The following is a 16,039-nucleotide window of genomic DNA, read 5'->3' on the forward strand; positions in this document are numbered from 1 at the left end:
TGAAAGAAGGAAAGAAGAAAGGAAGGGAGGGGCAGAGGTGGAGGAGGGGGAGAAGGACAGGGAGAAAGAACCAATAAGAAATAACAAAAAAATACTGGTTTATAATTTTTATAGAATAGTGATTCTCAACCCTGGCTTCATATGATTGTGGTAACTTTTTGATCTTCATGAGAAATGTTTAAATAGCAATGGAGAACTAGCTAAACTTGTAATGATGGAGACATTCTCTACTCTGGGCTTCCTGATCTTATCATAAATAAAATACAACTCAAATAACTTTGAATTTGAGTGGGATGGTGGAATGAAGATGGGAATGAAGAATAAAGACCTAGTTCATTCATTATTCATCTGACTAACAAATATTTATTTGGTGTCTATTTTTTATCAGACACTGTATTAAGAGTAAGGATACAATAGCAAACAAAACAATGAAAGAAGAATGATAGGACCTGCTCTGAAATCCTTCTAGTGGGCCTCAAGCTTGAATTTGTGTTAATGCCAAGATCAGTCAGGTTGGTTGGAGGAGAGACAAGAGACAAAGAGAATGAAATGACCATAAGGACCAGATTAGCCTACTAGTTAATTTCATTGACGGAATGAAAACTTTTTGATATTTAACTGGACCCAAGAGATCATCTACTTTTGTTTTATAGATGAGTAATTTTAAACTCAGAAAGGTTAATAACTAGCCTATGATCATACAGTTATTAAGGACAGAGCTGCTGAACCCAGATTGCTGGCCATTTTATGCTGTCTATGTTCAAGTAAAAACCTTCTCAGCAGATCTTCTTTCCTTCCTTCCTCTCTCCCCCCCCCCGTCCCTCTCTCTTTCCCTTCTTTCTTTCCTTCCTTCCTTCCTTCCTTCCTTCCTTCCTTCCTTCCTTCCTTCCTTCCTTCCTTCCTTTTCCCTTCCTCCCTCCCTTCCTTCCTTCCTTCCCTCCTTCCTTTTTTTGCATTCCAAGATCTTAAAAGAAAATAGTCTCCTGGAAAGAGCCTCTGTAAAAGAAAAGTACCAAGTTCTAATTGAACTAATTCTAGTGTGAAATTAACCAGCAGCATTGCTAGTTAATTCTACACTGATGCCTGATAGGGAGAGAAACTAGGAAAAAAGGGGATTCGGTCTTGGTTCATTTCCTCCTTAACTACAGTTGTTTTAAGGTCAAGGTCAAACACTGAGAACATTAGAAGGAGATGGCAAGAAAGGACTATTGTGTACATGGGGAGTGAGAATATGAGAAGGGCCAACCTAAAAATTAAACCAAAAAAAAATTACAATGAAGAATTATAGTCACACATACTTTCCCACATCATCTTTGAGGACTAATCTGCAAATGGAAAGGACATTTTTCAATCTTTCTAGTGATGAGGGAATTGTAGGTCTACTATAATGAAATTCCATTTTATAAACATTTACTAGAAATTTTAAGAAGTCTGATAATATTAAGTGTTCAGAGAGTTTGATCAACAGAATCTCTTGTAAATGACTGGTGGAAGTGTAAATTGGTAAAGCCACTTTGAAAAGCTATTTGACATTATTTATTAAAGTTGAATGTTCATATTCCCTGCAACACAGTAATTCCAGTGCTAGATATAAACTCTTGAAATGTGAATTTGGAGACATTTGTAAATCTTTGCATGGTAACATTGTTGTAATAGAAAAAATCTGGAAGCAATGCAAATGCCCATTGACAGGAGAATGAATAAAGTGTGGTATATTCACCCAATGGATATTATACAGCAGTCAAAACAAATGAACTGCCAGTATACACATCGATATGGGTGAAACTCTGTAAAATAATGTTGAGTAAATAAAAAAGGTTACAGAAAATCACATCTAGCATGGAGCCTCCTTTTTAAGTTTAAAAAAATTAATAATATACCTTATAGGAATACATATATTATTATTAAACTACGTTTTTGAAAAATCATGGGAATGATAAATACAAGATTCAGGATAAAGATAACCTTGGGTTGAGGAAGTAAGGAGAATGAGATCAAGGAAAGCCATACTGACAGAAGTAAGCTATTGTCAATATTCTAGTTCTTGTGTTGGTAGTGGGTTCACTGTATATATTATACAAAGATTAATAGATAATCGAATTAGTTATTTATTGCAGCATAACAGATGATACCATAACTTAGCAACTTAAAACAATAAATAATTGTTATATCACATAGTTTCTAGGGTCAGGAATCTGGGTGCACCTTAGCTGGGTGGTTTTGGCTCAGGATCTCTCATGAGGTTACAATTAAGCTATGAGTCAGGGCTGCAACCTCTAAAGGAGCTAGAGGATCTGCTTTCAAGATGGCTCATTCACATGGCTATTGGCATGAGGCTTAGTTCCTTGCCACACGAGCCTCTCTATAGGACTACTCATGACATGGCTACTCTCAGTGCAAATAATGAGGGAGAGAGCTTGAGAGAGAGAGAGAGAGAGAGCTTGAGAGTTGGGGGGAAATTGAAGCTGCAATGTCTTTTATAAAACTAATATGGTAAGTAACACACCATCACTTCTAATGGATGCTATTGACCACACAGAACAACCCTGAGACAATGTGGAAGGGTACCACTTAGGATTTGACCACCAGAAAGTGAGGGTCATTGGGCACCGTCTTGGAGGTTGCCTAGTACCATAATAAAACAAAAAAGAGCAATGCATGGACCAATGATGAAATGTGTCAGAAGCAACTATGTGTACCAGAGGTTGGAAAATAAATAAGTACATTCAGTTCTGAAGACAAGGTACAGGAGGACTGAGATGAGTTTTCCCTTTAATTCTAGCCCACCACTTTCCAGCTTTATGACTTTGGGCGAGTCATTTGACTTCCTTCTATTTATAATAAAAGAAATGAGGATATTTACTTCTTAAAAAATTTTTATTATGAAAAAAAAAATCCAATGAAAAGATGGGCAGAGGACCTGAACAAACACTACTCCCAAGAAAACATACAAGTGGCCAACAGACATATGAAAAGATGCTCAACCTTACTAGTTATTAGGGAAATGCAAATCAAAACTACAATGAGATACCACCTTACACCTGTAAGAATGGCTATCATCAACAGGACAAGTAATGACAAGTGTTAGAGAGGTTGTGGGCAAAAAGAAACCCTCATACACTGCTGGTGGGAATGCAAATTAATACAATCACTATACAAAACAATATGGAGGTTCCTCAAAAAGCTAAGAATTGAATTACCATATTATCCAGCAATCTCTCTCCTAGGTATTTACTCCAAAAACCTGAAAACATTTTTCCGCAAAGATATATGCACTCTGATGTTCATAGCAGCATCATTCACAGTGGCCAGGACGTGGGAGCAACTAAAGTGTCCTATGATAAATGATTGGATAAAGATGTGGTATATATATATACACAATGGAATATTACTTAGCTTTGAGAAGGGATAAAATACTGCCATTTGCAACGACATGGATGGATCTTGAGATAATATGCTAAGTGAAATAAGCCAGACAGAAAAAGTTGAAAACCATATGATTTCACTTATATGTGGGATATAAAACTGAAAGCAACAAACAAACATGACAAACAGAGATTCGTGGACAGTGGATTCATGGTTACCAGAGGGAAGCGGGGAGGGGAGATAGATAGGGGTAAAAGGGGTCAAATAATCGGTGACGGAAGGAAATCTAACTTTGAGTGGTGAACACACAATGCAATATATATACGATGTACTGTTGAATTGTACACTTGAAACTTATTTGATTTTATTAATCAATGTTACTCCAATAATTTTTAATAAAAAAAGAAACTAACATGAAGGATATAACCCTTAAAAAAAAGAATAACAAAGAAATAAGGTACAAGCCAGTTTTAAAAATTGTTTTATCATGAAAATATTCAAACATACGAAAAATAATATGTATGATGAATATCATATACTCATCACCCAGATTCAACAACTTTCTAGATTTTAGAATACTTGCTTCATCTATTTTTTCCCTCTTGCAATGTCTTAAAGCAAATCCCTGACATTGTATTTTATTCCTATATACTTTAATATATATTGCTTAAAATATGGATATTTTCTTACATACTCATACATAAAATTAATAATAATTCCTTTGTAATATCTAATATATCAAAACTATAATTCAAATTTCTTTGTCTCAGAATTTGATTTTTACAGTTAGTTAGAATCAGTATTCAAACAAGATCTTCATGTTACACTTGGGGTGTTATGCCTCTCAGAAATTTTTGATCTTGAGGAGTCCTTCAACTTTCCCATCTTCTCCCCTTTCTTATTGGAGAAACCCAGGCAGCTGGTCTGTAGAATATCTGACATGCTGGATTGCTCTGTTTGCTTCGTGAAGCTATTTCACTTGCTCTGCTGCCTCCTTCTAGAAAATTAGAAGTTAGTCCTATAGGCCTGATCAGATTTAGATTCAGTTATTTTGGCAAAAATATTTCATAAGTCGTGCTATGTACTTCATAATGTACACCAGGAGGCACATTTGTGTAGACTCCTCACTCCTAGTGATGCTGAGATTCGTTAGTGGTTGCAGATGATGTCAACCTCAGGCCTCCATTGCAAAGTTCCTCATCAGCCTCTCATCTATTGATCATTATTGCCTCAATCAACTATTTCATAAGGAATTACAGTATGGTGATTTCCTTATTCTGTCTTTTTTCTCTCTTTTATTAGATGCAATTATTTTATAAATAAGAACTTTCCTTTATCAGCCTGGGTTGTTTGGTTACCCCATTAGAAGAGATTTGTTCCCTGTTTCACCTTCTCTCAGCTGCCTCTTACTACAGCCATTGCTGAAGCAACCTGCTTCCTAACAGCATCTCTCCTCGTATGCATTACATACATCTTACATTTTGCCCCTGAGTTCCTCTTACTCCATGAGGGTGGGATATTTGCCTAGCACTCACGTGATGGCTTAGAAGTATCAGGGGGCTAAGACCCCAAGGGGGAAATTTGGACCAAAGGGAGATTGGAGCTGGCAAATAACTGCTCCTTTTTTGCATCAAGCTAACAATTATGAAGTATATTCTACATGTCAAGTCAAAGAGTCTAGCAGGCTCAAGGCCTCACTCCCACAGTGATGACTAACTCAAGTACAACCTCGTATCTGTTTCAGTCTCCGTAGTCATTCATTGCTGTTTCCTGAGATCGCTGTCCAAAATAAACTACCTAAAAGTAAGCCCTTGTCTCAGGTTCAGCTTTCAAGGGTGTAAGCCAGGCTAAAACACCACTACATATAATTCACACAGGAAAGGCAGGATGAATGCTCAATTCTTCATAATACTGAAAATATTCAGAGTATTGCCCTAATTATGTCTAATAATGAAATCAAGCATTTATATGTCATCAATGAATTTCAATCAATTATAGTTCTTACACTTTTTTGCTGCTCAGGTTGTCGCTTTTTCTGCCAATGGGTGCTTCTTTGTGCTGATTCCTTTGTCCCTTTGATGTGTCTCATAGACTTAAGACTTCAATAGCTTCCTTGATTTCTGGCACAACAGGGTGTTTCAGGCTCATCATGAACATTCCTTGCCTCAGACCTGATAGCTGCCATTCCTCCAAAGAGCCTTTTTCCTTTAAATAAGAAACGATGTACTGAAAGTACAATACGAATGCTAAAGATTGCTACAAGATTATTATTACTCATAGGCCTTTTTCAAGGGATAAAGCAAGTATATGTTTCTCTTTTCTTTCAATAAATATAAAAATTCTAATTGGGATATAAGAAATATTTTTTAAAAGGAAAAATCACAAGTTCATATTATTTCCAATTAACCTTTACATGGATTCTACCTACTCTGAAAATCATCATTCTAATACTTTTTACCTATAATATACAAGAATGGTTTGAAAGTAATAATATCTATATTTTTACTAGCAATAAGACTACTGAATGAAGTTTAAGGTTTCTTTGTCAATCCACTTATCCTGAGAGCATATTCCACTGTGAATCTACAGTGAAAACACTATTTTCTAAAGTCCTTTAATTGCTTACTTGGTGTGGTTATGCCACCAACTTAAAAATAAGTTAGGTCATTTGCTTTAGTTTTTTCAAATTTTAGGAGTTATATTTTTCTTTTGATTTTGAAATTATTTTGAACATGTACAATGTATACATGATTCTAAAGTCAAAATTACATAGTCAAAGTATATTCAGAATAGTCTGATTCCATGCCAATTCCCTCTACCTATTTCCTCCCATCCCAAATATATGCAAATATATTTTTGTAGTTTGCCTATCTTATTTTTAAAAAAGCATTCTATACTGCTCTGCACCTTGGTTTTGTTTTTAACATGTATTCTATTCTGTAGATCATTCCACATCAGTGTAGAGAGATGGCCTTCATGCTTTTTAACAGTTGCACTGTATGTTTCATTGTATGGATCTACCCTTTTCAACTAATCCCCTATTTATGGTTATTTGGTTTATTTCCAGTCTTTTGCTATTATAAATAACACTGCAATGAATAATCTTGTGCATAAGTCATTTTGTATTTTGGGGACAATACCTAGAACTAAGATTTCTGGGTCAAGGGGTAAATGTATGTATGTGTTTTCATTAGAGATTATTAAATTCCCTTTAATAGGTTCTGTGTATCATTTTACATTCTCACTGGCAATATGTTCTTCCTGTTCCCCACAGCCTGCCAACCCAGTCGGTGGTCAAACTTTTGGATTCTTGCTAATCTGATTACTTGCCTCCTTTTATCATTCCGCCCCAAGATATACCATGATGCTTTCATCTGCTTTTGGAAGAACTCTCTTAGCATAAACAATAGGTGATTGTGTTGAGGTTGATAGGGGGATGGCTGCAGTGTCCCTGTTTCCACTTGCTTAATCATGGAAATGCCAAAACCCCAAACATACACCATTCTTGTTAAGACCTTGTGTTTCCAAAGGCTGGTTCAGGTTTCCAGCAAAAGGAAAAAAAAAGACATCAAATTTGACCTCCCTTCTTTCTAAGGTCAGCAGAATGCAGAGAGGACAGTAAATGAAGTCCACTGATACTTTACCAGTTTCAGGATCCTGAGAAAGGTAAAGGAGGAACTCTGATCACCTGTTGTCAGCTTGCTGTCTCCAGAACAACCCGAATGTCATGCAGAAGATGTCCCTGTGTATGGCTGGATGTTTCCAGATTGTGAAGTGACCACTCTTTAACTTGCAGGGCTGCCTATACCCAGGACCTTTTCTTTTGCTGTTTTGTATGAGTAAATGTGATGAATAGAAATTATTTTTTTCTTTCAACTTATCCCATTTCTCTGTGCCCTCATGGGTGATTCTGTCCCCCAGGGGACATTTGACAATGTCCTGAGATAAACCTGGTTGCCACAACTTGGAGAGGGGTACTGCTGGCATCTAGCGAGTAGAGGCCAGGGATGCTGCTAAACATCCTACCATGCACAGGACAGCTTCCCCCCACCACCCCTCAACAAGGAATTATTTGGTCCAAAATGTCAATAATGCCAATGTTGAGAAATCCTGCTGTATTCTTTCTTTATGCGCACATTCACAGACATCCTCAAAATGACTACTGTCAGTGGCAAAGGAAGGGCAGAATCACAGATACTTCCTCTCTTTGCTCCTTCTAAAGTCACCAGCAATTCAGAAATCTCTTTAGCCAGAGTGATATATTTATCTGGAAGACAGAAGAACAAATACCATTTTAACCTTCTAAAAACTGATTATCATTAGGTATAATGCAAGCTTTTAACTGTAAGTATAAAGGAAAGTGCTGATTATTTAAAATAAATGGGACCAAAAGTCCCATGAATAATCAAAAACTTGGTTAATAGAGTATAACCAGAGAATAATACAATTGGCTTCTGTGGAGAAATTAAAGTACATGCTGTGAATTGGTATTAAGGAAATTGCATGAAAAGTTAGTCTTAAGGTACCATGATTTTGGAGAAACAGCCTCAGGTGCACAATACATCATATCCAGTCTTTATCTCTGTTTTTTTCATGACTTCTTTCACCTTGGATAACCCAGAAGCTTAGGCCTTGGAACTTTTTAGAATGGTAAGGTATCTCACTCTCCACATTTATTTTCATCTAGAACAGACCTCCTGAATTTTATTGCCAGGAGTTTATCTCTTTCAAAGGAATTATTTTTGAACTTTAGCTTGCCTTATTTTGTGGGCATGGACCGTGTTTAATACTTAATTGCATAATTCACTTTATCTAAAGTGTACCCCTGAAAAGTTACGCCTAAATTGTATTTTTGGCAGTAAATTCAGATTTTTAAATCACAAGGGAAATTTACCATTTAAAAGGAGTCTGAGACTAAATCTTTTGTAGAGAAGGGCAACTCCTTTTTTTGCAAAGTGAATAATTACTCTTTGCCTTTTTTAAGTCTAATTTTTTTTTGTAGCTCAAGTCTAGTCCAGTAAATGCATAACGCTAATTTAAAAAATATCAGTCATGAATTAGAAAGGATTTAGATAGTTGAAGAGTTTCACAAGCAATTTTTAAGAATGTAAAACTGCATAATACATCCTTTATTATTAAATAAGGGTTTTAACTCTTGTTTTGGGTGATGAGAATACTAGACATACTTGGAAAAGTTATGGAAACAATAACCACACTGTCGGCAATAAGAAGAGAATGGCTGGTAGCCTGTTACTCAGAGAAACAGTGTAATGTTGTGGTTAAGAGCATGGATTCAGAAACCAGATTGCTTGGATTTGCATCTCTGCCTAGTGTGGCCTTAGGCAATTTACATGACTTGGCTATGCCTCAATTTCATCATATGAAACATGGAGAATGCTATTACATACCAATGGGGTTGTTCTGAAGATTAAATGAACTAATACATGAGTTGTAAGTGGAAAGTACTAGGGTCATTTAAACAGTTTTGAATTCTGGTGAGCAGCTTCCTTCAAAAGAGGAAGCTTTTTAAAGAGGCGCCTCTCCACACTCTTGTGGGAAGTATGTGGGCTGTACACAGGAGGAAACAAGGCCAGTGTCCAGGACAAGGATCGAGGACATACCTTGGGAAAAAGAGCCCATTCTGCCCGGCCATGCCACCTTCTGTCTGGTCGCGAGGCGTGGGCACAAAATCCCAGCCCCACGCATGTACTTTGTTCCCCTACCACAAATGAATGGTGGCCCACAGCTCCCGAAGCCCCGCAGCCGGACAAGCAGCCATCACGCCGGTCCACTACCACTGCCAGTGGCTAGTGGTGGATGGCTACGAGAAGAAGCTTTCCAGAGCTGGACGACCGGGAGGGCTGGGGGTGGGGCGCAAAAAGAGACTTGGAGACACCGACTCTCGTTCATGACACAAATATTTATGCATGCCCAGTCTCCGCTGGGCGCTGAGAATGCTCTGTTGAATCAGACTCGGCCCCAACATCCCTACTAGTCTCGATCCCCGCAGGCCTGGACCACCGGGTGGGAAGAGCTGAGGCTTTCAGCCAACCTCGCCTACCCAGAGCCCCGCCCCCTCGAGGGCTTTCACGGCTGTTCCGTAAAGTAGGGAAGTCTTTGCTCCAGAACAGCCCGCCTCCATTTTTACGGCAGGCCGCATTCCACATTTCAAATATGGCGTCCCCCACTTAGGCAGCGCCGTGGTTTCTATCCTAGCTGGCCGGGGGCAGTGCTGAGCTAGGGCAGTTGTCTATTTCTGCCGGGCTTCAGAAAACAGTTAAAGTTCGTTTCTGGTCACAGCTCCAGGAATCCATCCTCCTCTGAGGGTCAGGAGTCGCCTCTTCCTTCTAGTCCCTGCAAGTTCCTCCTCTGTCCCTGGTTTGTTTCCCGCGCTACCTCCGGACATCCTGAAGCCCCTGACACTCCCAGACTCAAAACTATGGGCCTTTGGCAGCTGCTGATGCGCTTGCCCCACTGTCTCGGGGCCTCGGGTCCCCCGCGTCGCCTGTGGTGGTCCCCGTCCCTCGGCAACATCTCCTCGGTGGGCTCCTGGCGTGGTCAGCCTTCTAAGTGCCTGGCCTATTGGAACCAAGTAGTGTCAGAGGCGGAGAAGATCGTGGGCTATCCCACGTCCTTCATGAGCCTCCGTTGCCTGCTGAGCGACGAGCTCAGCAACATCGCTATGCAGGTGCGGAAGCTGGTGGGGACTCAGCACCCTCTGCTTACCACAGCCAGGTGAGCTACTCCCTCTCCCCCTGACACACTCACCCACTCGAGTCCTTTTTCCTGGCCGACACATCCTTTCTGCTTCACTCATACTGGCTCCCTGCTTCTCTCTTTCTACCCTTTCCTTTGCTCAGCCCTCCTAGACATTCGATGTTGTCTTTAGTCCACTCACCTTAATATTCTTCCTCTATTTGCTCAGCTGAGCGGATAAGTGATTTTCTTTTGAGAAACACACGTGCGCTTTTCGCGTTTTTTCTTAATTATTGAGGGTAAAAATGCCTCTGATTTGTGGAGAAATTGAGTAGGGATGAGGGTTTGAGTCACTTTGTAGAAATGGTCTTTTAAAAGTGGGATGGATTCACTTTTGGTTCTATTCAAGAGGTCACCTCTAGAAAGAAGCGGGGGCGGGATAGACTGAAGGTAGACAGTTCTTTTCAACCAATGTTCCAGGCTTGAAGTCGCAGTTTATCCAGTCTGTGGTCATTATTGTGTTAAGATTTTTATCACTTATGCTGAGACTGCTGTGAAACTTGACATTAGAATTTGAAGGACCACAACTTTTGCTTCCATTTAAAAAAAAAAAAACCCACCTTTTTGTTTGTAAATATTTTCAAGCATACTGAAAGTTGCAAAAATAAAAATAGTACAATGAACAGAATTGTATACACATATTATTTACATGTATATGTAAAATACATAGACATATATATTTTTTCTGAATTATCTGAGGGTAGATTGTGTACATCGTAATCCTTTACTCCTAAATACTTCATTGTGTATTTCTTAAGCATAGGAATATTAACATAATTATATTAATCAACTTAGGCACATTTAATAGTGGTACATACTTTTCTTTAACCTATCATGATATTCCAAATTTGTTAATTGACCCAGTAATGTCCTTTATAGCATTCTTTCCTCTTTGTTTACAGGATCCAGCCTAGGATCGGGTTTTGCAGTTAGTTGTCATGTTCCTTCAGTCTCCCTCAATTGACAACATTTCCACAGTGCTTCTTTGCTTTTATGACTAGAGCAGTGGTTCTCAATTGGGGCAGTTTTGCTATCTAGCGAACATTCGGCAGTGTATGGAGATGTCACAACTGAGAAATGCTACTGGCATTTAGTGGGTAAATGCTGTTAAACACCCTACAATACCCTGGACAGCTCCCAGCAATGAAGAATTATGTGCCCCAAAATGTCACTAGTACAAGAAAGGGAAACCCTGGACAAAAATGATCTTTTTTCTTTTTTGTTTTTAATTAAACTTTTATTTTGAGATAATTGTAGATTCACATGCAGTCGGAAGAAATAATACAGAGTGATCCAGTGTACCCTTTAGCCAGTTTCTCTTGGTGGTAACATCTTGCACAACTATAGTACAACATCACAATCAGAATATTGACATTTATACAGTCAAGATCCAGAACATTTCCATCACTACAAGGATCCCTCAAATTGCCCTTTTATAGCTACCCTCACTTCTCTTGCCCACCCCTTGTTTTAATTTTTTGAGACACTTGTAATTTCTTTGTTACTACAGAAGGTAGTAACCAAATAGCAATACTATTGTGATTTTATTTCTTGGCATCCATCCCAATTATCAGGAATGTCATGAGTGGTTAAACTTGTCCTGTAGCTGGAATGTTAATTCTCCAGAGATTCTAGGTGAGACACACACAGCACACAAACATATCTATTTTAAAGCTTAAAAATGGAACTAGTGAGTTTACCACCCAATCAAAGAACTATAACTTTACCAATCTTATTGAAGCTATCTGTACTCCTCAGTCCATCTCCCTGATGCCAGCTATACTGAATTTTGCATTTGTTTTTTCTTTTTAAAATTGTATGTGCGTTTCCCTAAATAATAACATGTTTAACTTTGCTCATGTTTTGAAATTTATTAATATGGTAGTTTATTTCACATAGTCTGCTATAATTTACTTTTTTAATTCATCATTGTTTCTAAGATTCATTCATTTTGTGTTTAACTGTACTTCATTAGTTTTTCACTGGTGTATACAATCCTATTGTGTGAATATGCCACAGTCTTTCAATCAGCATTTGGGTTGTTTGCATTTTTGGTGTTATGAAAAATACAACTGTGCATATGCTTGTACATGTCTCTTGGTATACTTGTCTTAAGAGAATAGTTACAGGAGTGTATGCACATTTGCAGCTTTAGTAGATAATAACAAATTGTTTTCCACAGTGGTTATACCAATTTACATTCTCATGAGCACTGTCTGAATTCAAGTTACTCCATGTTCTCGCAACACTAGAACCATGAGGTTTCTTAAGTTTTGCTAATCAAATAGTGGGTTTCTGTGTGTCTGATGGGAATGGTAGTATTAGCTTGGGAGGATAGTAGTAGTATATTGCATTGTCTATATTGTAGTCTCTGTAATAAAGCATTGAAATGAAGAGAGCAGAGCTAGAAAGAACCTTATTAATGTACATATTCTGAGAACTGCAGTTTATCTACTTAGTTGCCATCCAATCAGATAGGGTCTTGGAGAAGATCCCTTCTTAGGCCACCAGAGAAACGCTAGATGAAAGCCTGTACGAAAGTCTGTACGACTAATGGCTTTGAAACTTTCCTGATTGTAGCCTGCCCTACCTACCTAGTCCCAAACTACAGTGGAAGAATTGGAGAGGAACAAAATAAGTTTCAGCACAGTTGTTGTAATAACATCCATGAGTTGCTTTATTTTGTAAGAAGAGCTAATCTGCAGGTAGTTTTATAACATTTATTTTGATAGTGTGTTGCAAATAACAAATAATTTAAACTGACAGGTAACTAATGAACAAAAAACTTGGGGAGGTATATATATCTGTATACACTATATATTGTGTATATATCTGTTTTAGCAAAGGAGCAGGCATGATCCATAAGATAGGCAGATTGTAGTTATGTATATTATAACTAAAAACATGGATTAAGCAGCTGTGTTATTTCACATGCTGTGCACCTTACTTTGTTGAAATCTTGTCAGCAAAAGATTGATAATTAAGAGGAAGATGCTCTCAGCGTATAAGCCAAAGGACACAAAGACGCCTTGTAGTTGATATAGCTAGGACCATAGGAAACTAGATTTGGTAAATTCTTTTACAGCTCCATTTTATATTTTGAGTTTCTATTATATACTTAAATCAATATTCTAACTCCTTAGGTCATTTTACTTTTTGGATGAATCTATGTGGTATGTTAGGGAGGAATCATGTCTAATAGCCCTAAGATTTAAATGAATGGTGACATTTTTGTCAAACAGCAGGAGAAAAAAGGGATATCATCATAACTCATTATTCACTTCCTTCTCTTTCTTTACCTAAGCCATCTCATCAAGAAAAGGGAAAAGAGCCTAGAAGTATACTCTTTAACAGTTTAGAAGTGAGATTAAATTTAAAATCTTGAGATTTGGTGAGATAATGATCTTATTACTAGGAACAATGTAGCAATTAGCTAATTTTTTACCCTTATTTTTCTAAATTTTCTAAAATCGCTCTGTCGTAAGCTCCAGTTAGACAAATAATCCTTAATTAATTAAATCAGAGTTTATTGAAGCTTATAGAAGACTATAAAGAAATATAAAACATGTACCATGTCCTTTGATGAATAGACATTTTATTGGATGCAAATATATTTATACATATCTAAAAGAAGTAAATAAATGACTTGTGACTAAGGAGTAGTAGAAATATATTAGCTCTTACGTTTAGAGATACTAAAATGGCCTGGAATAGTGGAGAACCTTTCATGAAGAAATTGGGATGTCATTAGTATGGATGAATAGAAATTACATGGGTAATATTTTAGGGTGGCCATAGTATATTACATATTTTTTCCTTCGTTATTTTTTTTTCTCCTTTCTTCCCCAGGCTGTCATACCTCTACTAGGTATACAAGGACCTTAAAAGCAAGGATAAACAGTGCAGTAAAGTCAAATGAGCAGAATGAACGGAACTAGAATAGCTAAAACAATGTTCATGAAGAAGAAGAAACTGGGAGGAATCCTTCTACCTAATATTAAGTCTTATATATAACTTCATTGACCAAGACAGTGTTATATTAACAGAGGAATAGACAAGACAGATCGATGAAACAGAAAAGAGAACCAGAAATAGATCAACTCAATTGATTTTTGACAAAGGTGCAAAAGCAGTTCAGTGGAGAAAAGATAACCTTTTCAACAAATGGTGCTAGAACAATTGGACATTCTATGCAAACAAACAAACAAACAAAAATCCTTGACCTAAACCTCACACCATATTAAAAAAAAAAAAGTGAATGTAAAATGGATCATTGTGAAATCAGTGTACAATAGATATAAATGTGAAATGTAAAACAAAACTTTAGAAGAAAACAACATTTTGGGGAACTAGAGCTAGGTAAACAGTTTTTAGACATGATACCAAAAACCCAATTCATAAGAGAAAAAAAATAATAATTGGACTTCATCGAAAGTGAAAAACTTTGCAAAAGACTTCATTAATAGATTGAAAAGATTAGCCACAAACTGGGAGAAAATATTTGCAAATAATATCTGAAGGACTTGTATCTTGAATATGTAAATAACTAAACTTGTCGGTAAGAAAACAATAAAATTAGAAAATGATCAAAAAGAGTCTATGAAGATGGTAAGTCTATAAAGATAAGCCAATGAAAAATGTTCAGCATTATTAGCCATTAAAAAATGTAAATTAAAAACATAATGAGATACTGCTACATACCTATTAGAATGGCTGAAATAAAAAATATTGATAATATGAAGTCCTGGTGAAGATGCAGAGAAACTAGATTTCTCATACTTTGTTGGTGGGAGTGTAAATATTATACAGCCACTCTGGAAGATAGGTTGGCAATTTCTTATAAAATTAAACATACATTTGCCATACGACCCAACTGATTACGCCTGAGCATTTATTCTGGAGAAATAGAAACTTATGACAAAACCTATACATGAATGTTTATAGCAACCTTTTTTGTAGTAGCCCCAAACTGGAGCCAACCCAAATATCATTCAGTGGTGAATGGTTGAAGAAACGGTGGTATATCCATACAAAGAAATGCTACTCAACAATGAAAAGAAATGAACTATTTATTCACACAGCACCTTGGATGAATCTCAAAAGAATTATGCTAAATGAAAAAAACATTCCTCAAAAAAATTCAAAATAGAATTACCATATGATCGAACAGTTCCACTTCTGGATATATATCCAAAAGAATCAAAAGCGGGGTCTTGAAATGATATTCGTTCACCCATATTCATAGCAGCATTAGTCATAATAGCCAAAAGGTGGAAGCAATCCAAATGTCCGTCAGTAGATCAATGGATAAACAAAATGTGGTATATACATATAATGGAATGTTTTCAGCCATAAAAAGGAAAGTCTGGCATATGTTACAACATGGGTGAATCTCGAAGACATTATGCTAAGTGAAATAAGCCTGTCACAAAAAAACACATACTGTATGATTCCATTTATATGAGGTATTTAGAGTAGTAACATTCAGAGAAACAGAAAGTAAAATGGTGGTTGCCAGGAGCCAAAAGGAGGGGGAAATGGAGAGTTGTTGTTTAATAGGTATAGAGTTTCAGTTTTACAAGATGGAAAAGTTGTGGAGAGTGGTTGTACATTATGAATATACTTAAAACTGTACACGTAAAATTGGTTAAGATGGTAAATTTTATGTGTATTTTACCACAATTAAAAATTTAATATCAAAAGTTTATATACTGTATGACTCCATTTATATAGCGGTCTGAAAATGACAAAACTGTAGAGATGGAGAACAGATGATGGTTGCTGGAGTCAGGAACAGTGTGGAACAGAGAAGAGTGTAAATACAAAGAGGTATTATGGTGAAACAGTTTGGTAGTCTGTAATGGTGGTTTTATGAATCAATACATGGGATAAAGTTGCATAGAACTGTAAACACCTG

The 16,039-nt window shown here is 37.0% G+C and overlaps 1 protein-coding gene across 2 annotated transcripts in view; it reads left to right on the forward strand.

Annotated features, from left to right (window-relative positions):
• Positions 1–9,512: 9,512 nt before the first annotated feature.
• PDSS2 (decaprenyl diphosphate synthase subunit 2) overlaps positions 9,513–16,039 on the forward strand; it is a 211,833-nt gene continuing 205,306 nt past the window's right edge. Inside the window, exon 1 of one of the 2 annotated variants that reach the window (XM_023530921.1) lies at positions 9,513–10,101. In XM_023530921.1, the coding sequence (XP_023386689.1) occupies positions 9,806–10,101 (296 nt within the window). In that variant the 5' untranslated portion in view covers positions 9,513–9,805. The remainder of the gene's footprint in view (positions 10,102–16,039) is intronic. The other variant, XM_011360692.2, reaches the window with a different exon arrangement.

Source organism: Pteropus vampyrus, unplaced genomic scaffold (genome assembly GCF_000151845.1).
Source record: "Pteropus vampyrus isolate Shadow unplaced genomic scaffold, Pvam_2.0 Scaffold58, whole genome shotgun sequence".
Classification (NCBI taxonomy): Eukaryota; Metazoa; Chordata; class Mammalia; order Chiroptera; family Pteropodidae; genus Pteropus; species Pteropus vampyrus.